General features: G+C 42.7%; 1 protein-coding gene across 2 annotated transcripts in view; it reads right to left on the reverse strand.

Moving 5' to 3' along the window:
• Window positions 1-311: 311 nt before the first annotated feature.
• The window catches only part of LOC100136308 (atrial natriuretic peptide receptor 3), an 88,187-nt gene continuing 75,921 nt past the window's right edge, over window positions 312-12,577 (reverse strand). The window contains exons 7-8 of one of the 2 annotated variants that reach the window (XM_036936535.2): window positions 8,095-8,179; window positions 312-6,879 (exon numbers count right to left, since the gene is read on the reverse strand). In XM_036936535.2, coding sequence (XP_036792430.2) covers window positions 6,768-6,879; window positions 8,095-8,179 — 197 coding nt within the window. In that variant the 3' untranslated portion in view covers window positions 312-6,767. Of the gene's footprint in view, window positions 6,880-8,094; window positions 8,183-12,577 lie in introns of both variants that reach the window. The other variant, XM_036936534.2, reaches the window with a different exon arrangement.

The raw sequence follows: 12,577 nt of genomic DNA on the forward strand, positions 1-12,577 counted from the left end.
TTGCAGTACAGTCTCCTTGCAGTACAGTCTAGTCACCTTGCAGTCTAGTCTCCTTGCAGTACAGTCCAGTCCCTTTGCAGTACAGTCTATTCACCTTGCAGTACAGTCTCCTTGCAGTACAGTCCAATCCCCTTGCAGTACAGTCTAAAGTTCCCGAAGGTTATCGTGCTGTGCTATAGAAGGTCAAGTAAGAGGAGAAGGGGGCATTTGAGAAGCCAAATAGCATTCTTTCCATGTTGTTGAGTCCTTTATGGAGAGAATCTATAGTGACGCCAAGGAAATCGATTACATTAAGGAACTACAGGACAAGCTACTTTGTCAATTTTATTTGTCAATATATATATATATACACACAATGTATGTTGGTAATGTAAATAAGTTAAATTTCTGACATATATGTCTTAAAAAGCCAAGTTTAGTCTGTAAAAGGCAGATATTTCTTAATAATGTGTCATCTCAGAAAATAATACAGTATATTACACAAACCAAGGGGGTTAAATAAAAGAAACCATAAAAGATCAAACCATAAATAACACTAACACATTATATGCAGATACTTTACTAACATCACTACGTGTCCTCATCACTAGCTTCATGTAGCTTTTATATATAATTCATTATGATACAAACTGATTTTTAATTCACTGTGAAATGTCCACTTTGAGGGGCGTGTTAAGACAGGCATCTTATATGTAATGGCCCTATTTTTTTTTTAGGAAGTTAATTGACCCAAAGACTGTTGCCGAAGCTCGTACATGTATTTGGTGTAGGTTAGTGGATGCTTACAAAACTGGATTCCTTTAGAAAATGTAATCCCATTTCCTTTTCACCTCAATGGGGCCTGTGAGACGATGAGAGGCTAAACTAAATTAAAGTGTACCGACACCGTTTCAGGAAGTTTCAGGAAGTAAAATGTCTCCCGATGACATTTTACAATTGAAAGCTATTTTCAAATTTTCAAGATAGAGACGTTTAGATCACAGGTTTTGTCTGTCTGTCTGTCTGTCTGTCTAGGGTCAGATACGTTGACCTGTATCCTGGTGGGTTAGGGTTGGGGTCAGATATGTTGACCTGTATCCTGGTGGGTTATGGTTGGAGTCAGATATGTTGACCTGTATCCTGGTGGGTTAGGGTTGGGGTCAGATATGTTGACCTGTATCCTGGTGGGTTGGGGTCAGATATGTTGACCTGTATCCTGGTGGGTTGGGATTGGGGTCAGATATGTTGACCTGTATCCTGGTGGGTTAGGGTTGGGGTCAGATATGTTGACCTGTATCCTGGTGGGTTGGGGTCAGATATGTTGACCTGTATCCTGGTGGGTTAGGGTTGGGGTCAGATATGTTGGCCTGTATCCTGGTGGTTTAGGGTCAGATATGTTGACCTGTATCCTGGTGGATTAGGGTCAGATATGATGACCTGTATCCTGGTGGGTTAGGGTCAGATATGATGACCTGTATCCTGGTGGGTTAGGGTCAGATATGTTGCCCTGTATCCTGGTGGGTTGGGGTCAGATATGTTGACATGCATCCTGGTGGGTTAGGGTCAGATATGCTGACCTGTATCCTGGTGGGTAACCAATGACATACAGGATTTTCCTGACACTGCTACTGGGCCAGTATTCAGAAAGAGAGACCACATCCAGGATCAGTGTTAACATCATAATGAACAAGAAGAGGGAGGAGGGGGGCCTGATCCTAGATAACCACCTCAACTCTGAGATGCTCTGTGAACACACCTACTGGGTGTTCAGGGAAGTCAGTACGCACCTCAATGACTCCCTAAACACGGAGTTCACGTTTGATCATTTCCTGAAGGATGTGCTGTAACGGCTAGTCATTGCAGTGAAAAATTGGTTTCGGAACGTACTGATTCTTTATCAAGTATATTTTACAATGGAGTTTGAAATAGGCCAATAAACGTTCAGAAGGGAACACTTTGGGACTGCGAGGTTGTATTTATTATACTACGTACTACGCACGACGCACGGAGATTAACATTGGCGTATGACAAAAACAGTTTAGAGTTGGGAGGAAAACCTCATAGCTCTTGTATGTGTTGTTGCAATGAGTGGGATTGGATGAGATGATGTGTCTCCCACTCCAACAGGCTTTTCATTTAACTACTGCACTTTAAAAGGTTCCAATCAGTATCATGTCATTTGAATCACCCAGTATTGGCCCTGGTTTAACCGCAGGCTGCCAATGAGCTGGGTGGGGATGTATTTACCTTCTGCAAGGCCTGCAGTGACTGGCCTCCGTGTTTCCCCGCAACAACGGCCTTGACTGGCCTCTGATTGGCCATCGTTGCCAGACTCATTTTTCAAATTTATGAGTTTTCCAACGGATGCCATATACGGTGTCATTAACATGTCCCCTAGAACGTTTTAACTCCCAAACGGCCTCCGAAATGACATGTTTAGAGGGAATGAGGATGATTTTTTATGTCTGAAAACAAGATTTGAAAAACAAAACCTTTTAGATCATTCCGAAGTTGGAAGAGGAGTTAAGACTGAGATCCAAATTAAATAATTCAAATTAATATTTCCATTTAATGATTTCTCTTCCAGACACCTAGCTGGCATGCTCTAGTTATTATAGTTATTATAGTATCACATTAAGCTCTATTTAAATGCCCTTTATTCTTGTGTCTACAAAGGCATGGATTTTATAATTGATTGCATTCATGGCTGATATATGAAAAGAGTCCAGTTTCATTTCAGAATAGTATTCCACGCTTTTCATTTTCACCAAACTTTTGAGGACATGATTTACATTAGAGCAGAGCCCCCCCCCCCCCCCTCCCCGAAATAAAAACAAATTCTTCTAAAATATATCTACACCATATTGCCAATGAGATGGTCCTTCTGCCTGGGAAGAAGAGAACATAAGGGTCCATGAAGCCAGGAGTAATAATGGAATATTAATGCCATCTAACCCTAATGAGGCATCTGATATCATTCATAATGCATTAATATCACATGTGTTCTTAACTATGTACTAAATACGTGAGTCTGTAGATATTTTATCTCAGATTTCTGTTATTATACTAAAATACATAAATATAACTAATTTACACATATCACTTTGATGATTCTATAGTTTCCCAAAATATACAGTTGAAGTCGGAAGTTTACATACACTTAGGTTGGAGTCATTAAAACTCGTTTTTTCAACAACTATAGTTTTGGCAAGTCGGTTAGGACATCTACTTTGTGCATGACACAAGTCATTTTACCAACAATTGTTTACAGACAGATAATTTCACTTATAATTCACTGTATCACAATTCCAGTGGGTCAGAAGTTTACATACACTAAGTTGACTGTGCCTTTAAACAGCTTAGCTTCTGATAGGCTAATTGACATCATTTGAGTCAATTGGAGGTGTACCTGTGGATGTAGTTCAAGGCCTACCTTCAAACTCAGTGCCTCTTTGTTTGACATCATGGGGAAATCAAAAGAAATCAGCCAAGACCTCAGAAAAAGAATTGTAGACCTCCACAAGTCTAGTTCATCCTTGGGAGCGATTTCCAAACGCCTGAAGGTACCACGTTCATCTGTACAAACAATAGTACGCAAGTATAAACACCATGGGACCATGCAACCGTCATACCGCTCAGGAAGGAGACGCATAGAAATGAACATACTTTGATGCAAAAAGTGCAAATCAATCCCAGAACAACAGCGAAGGACCTCGTGAAGATGCTGGAGGATATAGATACTTTTAGATACAAAAGTATCTATATCCACAGTAAAACGAGTCCTATAACGACATAACCTGAAAGGCCGCTCAGCAAGGAAGAATTACTCCAAAACCGCCATAAAAAAAGCCAGACTACAGTTTGCAACTGCACATGGGGGCAAAGATCGTACTTTTTGGAGAAATGTTTGGCCATAATGACCATCGTTATGTTTGCACGAAAAAGGGGGAGGCTTGCAAGCTGAAGAACACCATCCCAACCGTGAAGCACGGGGGTGGCAGCATCATGTTGTGGGGGTGCTCTGCTGCAGGAAGGACAGGTCCACTTCACAAAATACATGGCATCATGAGGGACGCAAATGATGTGGATATATTGAAGTAACATCTAAAGACATCAGTCAGGAAGTCAAAGCGTGGTCCCAAATGGACAAGGACCCCAAGCACACTTCATACTTTTAAAGGTGAAGTTTAAACTTTTTCATACTTTTAAAGTTTTAAAGTTGTGGCAAAATGGCTTAAGGACAACAAAGTCAAGGTATTGGAGTGGCCATCACAAAACCCTGACCTCAATCCCATATGAAATTTGTGGGCAGAACTGAAAAAGCGTGTGCGAGCAAGGAGGCCTACAAACCTGAGTCAGTTACACCAGCTCTGTCAGTAGGAATGGTCCAAAATTCACCCAACTTAATGTGGGAAGCTTGTGGAAGGCTACCCAAAACTTTTGACCCAAGTTAAACAATTTAAAGGCAATGCTACCAAATAACTAATTGACTGTATGTAAACTTCTGACCCACTGGGAATGCGATGAAATAATTAAAAGCTGAAATAAATAATTTTCTCTACTATTATTCTGACATTTCACATTCTTAAAATAAAGTGGTGATCCTAACTGACCTAATACAGGGATTTTTTACTAGGATTAAATGTCAGGAATTGTGAAAAACTGAGTTTAAACGTATTTGGCTAAGGTGTATGTAAACTTCTGACTTCAACTGTATATGTATATAGTGAAATAACAGGTCTCAGAGATGCAGAGGAGAAATATATGTTACTATTCATCTCAGAAGAAACCAGTCTGTTTTGTTATAGTTGTGTCAGAATCATCATATACTGTAATATACATTATTATTATACTGTGGGAAGAGTATATTACAGAATTACCATATTTAATAAAAAAATAAAAAAAATCTCTAGAAAATTCTAACTTTAGAAAATAAGCAAAGTCGAATGGAGGTTTTTACCAGATAATTTTAGTTTGCAAAGTATAATACAATTTAATATACTTGATTGGTTGATTGAGAATCAAATCACTGCAGTGATACCGAAATGGTGTAATGTAATGATGGTTCAAAGACTCAAATCTCCTGTAGTAGTTTCGGGTGGGTCCCTTTAGTGTGGACCATTCCATTGACCAGGGCTTTCCTCCCCCAGGTGTTTGCTCCAACCCCAGTTGAATTACAATCAAGTGTGCTAGATTAGGATTAGGATGTGAAAACGGTATCTCTCCAGGAAGAGGGTTGGAGAGCACTGCCGTAGACTGTTCTCTCTGCTACCGCACAGCAAGTCTGGAACCACCAGGACCCTGAACAGGTTCTAACCCGAAGCCGTAAGACTGCTAAACAAGACTGTTATCTCTGATCTGACCTGTTTATCAACCCGTGTTATCTATGATCTGACCTGTTATCTTTGATCTGACCTGTTTATCAACCCCTGTTATCTCTGATCTGACCTGTTTATCAACCCCTGTTATCTCTGATCTGACCTGTTGATCAACCCCTGTTATCTCTGATCTGACCTGTTATCTTTGATCTGACCTGTTTATCAACCCCTGTTATCTCTTATCTGACCTGTTGATCAACCCCTGTTATCTCTGATCTGACCTGTTATCTTTGATCTGACCTGTTTATCAACCCCTGTTATCTCTGATCTAACCTGTTGATCAACCCCTGTTATCTCTGATCTGACCTGTTATCTCTGATCTGACCTGTTTATCAACCCCTGTTATCTCTGATCTGACCTGTTATCTTTGATCTGACCTGTTTATCAACCCCTGTTATCTCTGATCTGACCTATTTATCAACCCCTGTTGTCTCTGATCTGACCTGTTATCTCTTATCTGACCTGTTATCTCTGATCTGAACTGTTATCTTTGATCTGACCTGTTATCTCTGATCTGAACTGTTATCTCTGATCTGACCTGTTATCTCTGATCTGACCTGTTATCTCTGATCTGACCTGTTATCTCTGATTTGACCTGTTATCTCTGATCTGACCTGTTATCTCTGATCTGACCTGTTATCTCTGATCTGGCCTGTTATCTCTGATCTGACCTGTTATCTCTGATCTGACCTGTTATCTCTGATCTGACCTGTTATCTCTGATCTGACCTGTTATCTCTGATCTGACCTGTTTATCAACCCCTGTTATCTCTGATCTGAACTGTTATCTCTGATCTGACCTGTTATCTCTGATCTGACCTGTTATCTCTGATCTGACCTGTTTATCAACCCCTGTTATCTCTGATCTGACCTGTTATCTCTGATCTGGCCTGTTATCTCTGATCTGACCTGTTATCTCTGATCTGACCTGTTATCTCTGATCTGACCTGTTATCTCTGATCTGACCTGTTATCTCTGATCTGACCTGTTATCTCCGGTGTTACTTTAACCCTGTATGGAGTGCAAATGGTTTTTACATGGTCAAAACCTGCTTGCGCTGTTTGTTATAAAACAGGTGAAAACACATTATGATAATATTAATGCCGTCTGTACTGGCCCTCTTAAGGGGAGAAGACACACCTAAAGATATATTTCAACAGAGGTGAAAGTGGTGCTGTTGTGTGATTGGAACTTTCCTGAGTTTATGAAAGTCAAAAAAATGTAAAAAGAGAAAATTTAAAACACGTATAAATGACAGTATGTCTTTCTTTAAATAGCACGGCTCCTCTGACAGCCGTATAGCGTGAGTCTTTGGTCACATTTCCCATGGTGCTTCCTTTCGCGCTACGCTGCTTCTTGCTTCCCTGGAACGGGAACTTCAGGAGCAACGGATGGTAATCGCGGTGACGCTCTACGCTGCCGAGAAGTTAGATCTGATAGAATCCTCTCGTAACTGACGGTGCTTCCCGATGTCACATTCCTCCCTCGCCGTGCGCCTCTCAATGGTTATCCTGTAGTTCTTCCTGTTAAGAACAAGACAAAAGGCTTTGAGAAGGGTTTGAATCGTCTGTCTTCTCCTTTAGGCCAGGTCGGTAAATGTGCACAGATTCTTGTTTACAGTGAAATGGGGCCTGCTGCTATAGTTTCCTACTAGATCAGCCCTGTAGCAGGAAACCAGCATCCACTCTCACTAGATCAGCCCTGTAGCAGGAAACCAGCATCCACTCTTACTAGATCAGCCCTGTAGCAGGAAACCAGCATCCACTCTCACTAGATCAGCCCTGTAGCAGGAAACCAGCATCCACTCTTACTAGATCAGCCCTGTAGCAGGAAACCAGCATTCACTCTCACTAGATCAGCACTGTAGCAGGAAACCAGCATCCACTCTTACTAGATCAGCCCTGTAGCAGGAAACCAGCATCCACTCTAACTAGATCAGCCCTGTAGCAGGAAACCAGCATCCACTCTTACTAGATCAGCCCTGTAGCAGGAAACCAGCATCCACTCTTACTAGATCAGCCCTGTAGCAGGAAACCAGCATCCACTCTAACTAGATCAGCCCTGTAGCAGGAAACCAGCATCCACTCTTACTAGATCAGCCCTGTAGCAGGAAACCAGCATCCACTCTTACTAGATCAGCCCTGTAGCAGGAAACCAGCATCCACTCTAACTAGATCAGCCCTGTAGCAGGAAACCAGCATCCACTCTTACTAGATCAGCCCTGTAGCAGGAAACCAGCATCCACTCTTACTAGATCAGCCCTGTAGAAGGAAACCAGCATCCACTCTAACTAGATCAGCCCTGTAGCAGGAAACCAGCATCCACTCTTACTAGATCAGCCCTGTAGCAGGAAACCAGCATCCACTCTTACTAGATCAGCCCTGTAGCAGGAAACCAGCATCCACTCTTACTAGATCAGCCCTGTAGCAGGAAACCAGCATCCACTCTTACTAGATCAGCCCTGTAGAAGGAAACCAGCATCCACTCTAACTAGATCAGCCCTGTAGCAGGAAACCAGCATCCACTCTTACTAGATCAGCCCCGTAGCAGGAAACCAGCATCCACTCTTACTAGATCAGCCCTGTAGCAGGAAACCAGCATCCACTCTTACTAGATCAGCCCTGTAGTACGAAACCAGCATCCACTCTTACTAGATCAGCCCTGTAGTACGAAACCAGCACCCACTCTTAACAAATGAGCCACACAGACAGTACTGAACATGACATGTGCTGTTTTACCTGATGAAGTAGAAGGCCATTAGCAGTGCTGTCCCTAGCAGGGCTCCCACTATGATCCCAGTAACAGCAGATACTCCTAGTCCACCTGCTTGGAGAAGAAGAGGGAGGCTATTAGTAAGGTTAACGGTACCTCTGCTGCACACCTGGGTTACTACAGTATATCCACCTGGGTTACTACAGTATACCCACCTGGGTTCCTACAGTACTACAGTGTACCAACCTGGGTTACTACAGAATACCCACCTGTGGTTACTACAGTAAACCCACCTGGGTTACTACAGTATACCCACCTGGGTTACTAAAGTAAATCCACCTGGGTTCCTATAGTATACCCACCTGGGTTTGTACAGTACTACAGTATACACACCTGGGTTCCTACAGTATACACACCTGGGTTCCTACAGTATACCCACCTGGGTTTGTACAGTACTACAGTATACACACCTGGGTTCCTACAGTATACACACCTGGGTTCCTACAGTATACCCACCTGGGTTACTACAGTACTACAGTATACCCACCTGGGTTACTACAGTACTACAGTATATCCACCTGGGTTACTACAGTATACCCACCTGGGTTACTACAGTATACCCACCTGGGTTACTACAGTATACCCACCTGGGTTACTACAGTACTACAGTATACCCACCTGGGTTACTACAGTATACCCACCTGGGTTACTTCAGTATACCCACCTGGGTTACTACAGTATACCTACCTGGGTTACTACAGTATACCCACCTGGGTTACTACAGTACTACAGTATACCCACCTGGGTTACTACAGTACTACAGTATATCCACCTGGGATACTACAGTACTACAGTATACCCACCTAAGTTACTTCAGTATACCCACCTGGGTTACTACAGTACTACAGTATATCCACCTGGGTTCCTACAGTACTACAGTATACCCACCTGGGTTACTACAGCATATACACCTGGGTTACTACTGAATATCCACCTGGGTTACTACAGTACTACAGTATATCCACCAGGGTTACTACAGTACTACAGTATATCAACCTGGGTTACTACAGTACTACAGTATATCCACCTGGGTTCGTACAGTATAGCCAACTGGGTTCCTACAGTACTACAGTATATCCACCTGGGTTACTACAGTATACCCACCTGGGTTACTACAGTATATCCACCTGGGTTACTACAGTATATCCACCTGGGTTACTACAGTACTACAGTATATCCACCTGGGTTCCTACAGGACTACAGTATATCCACCTGGGTTACTACAGTACTACAGTATACCGACCTGGGTTCGTACAGTATAGCCACCTGGGTAACTACAGTACTACAGTATATCCACCTGGGTTACTACAGTACTACAGTATACCCACCTGGGTTCGTACAGTACTACAGTATATCCACCTGGGTTACTACAGTATACCCACCTGGGTTAATACAGTATATCCACCTGGGTTACTACAGTACTACAGTATATCCACCTGGGTTACTACAGTATACCCACCTGGGTTACTACAGTATACCCGCCTGTGTTACTACAGTATACCCACCTGGGTTACTACAGTACTACAGTATACCCACCTGGGTTACTACAGTATACCCACCTGGGTTACTTCAGTATACCCACCTGGGTTACTACAGTATACCCATCTGGGTTACTTCAGTATACCCACCTGGGTTACTACAGTACTACAGTATACCCACCTGGGTTACTACAGTACTACAGTATACCCACCTGGGTTACTACAGTACTACAGTATATCCACCTGGGATACTACAGTACTACAGTATACCCACCTGGGTTACTTCAGTATACCCACCTGGGTTACTACAGTACTACAGTATATCCACCTGGGTTCCTACAGTACTACAGTATACCCACTTGGGTTACTACAGTATATCCACCTGGGTTACTACTGAATATCCACCTGGGTTACTACAGTACTACAGTATATCCACCTGGGTTACTACAGTACTACAGTATATCAACCTGGGTTACTACAGTACTACAGTATATCAACCTGGGTTACTACAGTACTACAGTATATCCACCTCGGTTCGTACAGTATAGCCAACTGGGTTCCTACAGTAGTACAGTATATCCACCTGGGTTACTACAGTATACCCACCTGTGTTACTACAGTATATCCACCTGGGTTACTACAGTATATCCACCTGGGTTACTACAGTACTACAGTATATCCACCTGGGTTCCTACAGGACTACAGTATATCCACCTGGGTTACTACAGTACTACAGTATACCCACCTGGGTTCATACAGTATAGCCACCTGGGTTACTACAGTACTACAGTATATCCACCTGGGTTACTACAGTATACCCACCTGGGTTACTACAGTATATCCACCTGGGTTCGTACAGTACTACAGTATATCCACCTGGGTTACTACAGTACTACAGTATACCCACCTGGGTTACTACAGTACTACAGTATATCCACCTGGGTTACTACAGTACTACAGTATATCCACCTGGGTTACTAAAGTATACCCACCTGGGTTACTACAGTATATCCACCTGGGTTCGTACAGTACTACAGTATACTCACCTGGGTTACTACAGTACTACAGTATACCCACCTGGGTTACTACAGTACTACAGTATATCCACCTGGGTTACTAAAGTATATCCACCTGGGTTACTAGAGTATATCCACCTGGGTTACTACAGTACTACAGTATATCCACCTGGGTTACTACAGTGCTACAGTATATCCACCTGGGTTACTACAGTATATCCACCTGGGTTACTACAGTACTACAGTATATCCACATGGGTTACTACAGTATATCCACCTGGGTTCCTACAGTATACCCACCTGGGTTACTACAGTACTACAGTATATCCACCTGGGTTACTACAGTACTACAGTATATCCACCTGGGTTACTACAGTATATCCACCTGGGTTACTACAGTACTACAGTATATCCACCTGGGTTCCTACAGGACTACAGTATATCCACCTGGGTTCGTACAGTATATCCACCTGGGTTACTACAGTACTACAGTATACCCACCTGGGTTACTACAGTACTACAGTATATCCACCTGGGTTCCTACAGTACTACAGTATATCCACCTGGGTTACTACAGTACTACAGTACACCCACCTGGGTTACTACAGTATACCCACCTGGGGTCCTAGAGTATACCCACCTGGGGTCCTACAGTATACCCACCTGGGGTCCTACAGTATATCCACCTGGGTTACTACAGTATATCCACCTAGGTTACTACAGTACTACAGTATACCCACCTGGGTTACTACAGTATACCCACTTGGGGTCCTACAGTATATCCACCTGGGTTACTACAGTATATCCACCTGGGGTCCTACAGTATATCCACCTGGGGTCCTACAGTATATCCACCTGGGTTCGTACAGTATACCCACCTGGGTTACTACAGTACTACAGTATATCCACCTGGGTTACTATAGTATATCCACCTGGGTTCGTACAGTATACCCACCTGGGTTACTACAGTACTACAGTATATCCACCTGGGTTACTATAGTATACCCACCTGGGTTCGAACAGTATACCCACCTGGGTTACTACAGTACTACAGTAGATCCACCTGGGTTCGTACAGTATACCCACTTGGGTTACTACAGTACTACAGTATATCCACTTGGGTTACTACAGTATACCCACCTGGGTTCGTACAGTATACCCACCTGGGTTACTACAGTATATCCACCATTTTTAATATTTTTTTTATTTCACCTTTATTTAACCAGGTAGGCCAGTTGAGAACAAGTTCTCATTTATAACTGCGACCTGGCCAAGATAAAGCAAAGCAGTGTGACACAAACATCAACACAGAGTTACACATGGAATAAACAAGCGTACAGTCAATAACACAATAGGGGGAAAAAAGTATATATACAGTGTGTGCAAATGGCGTGAGGAGGTAAGGCAATAAATAGGCCAATAGTATCAAAGTAATTACAATTTAGCAGATTGGAGGGAGGAGGGAGGGATAAATGAGTAGATGGTGATGTTCAAGTCGAGATGCTGGTGTGCAAAAGAGGAGAAAAGTAAATAAAAACAATATGGGGATGAGGTAGATTGGGTGGGCTATTTACAGATGGACTATGTACAGCTGCAGCGATCGGTTAGCTGATCAGATAGTTGATGTTTAAAGTTGGTGAGGGATATAAGTCTCCACCTTCAGCGATTTTTGCAATTTGTTCCAGTCACTGGCAGCAGAGAACTGGGAGGAAAGGTGCCCAAAGGAGGTGTTGGCTTTGGGGATGACCAGTGAATTATACCTGCTGGAGCGTTGTGGACAGGTGTTTTTTATACTGATAACAAGTTCAAACAGGTGCCATTAATACAGGTAACGAGTGGAGGACAGAGGAGCCTCTTAAAGAAGAAGTTACAGGTCTGTGAGAGCCAGAAATCTTACTTGTTTGTAGGTGACCAAATACTTATATTCCACCATAATTTGCAAATAAATTCATTAA

Source organism: Oncorhynchus mykiss, chromosome 11 (genome assembly GCF_057628025.1).
Source record: "Oncorhynchus mykiss isolate SJ-2025 chromosome 11, ASM5762802v1, whole genome shotgun sequence".
Lineage (NCBI taxonomy): Eukaryota > Metazoa > Chordata > Actinopteri > Salmoniformes > Salmonidae > Oncorhynchus > Oncorhynchus mykiss.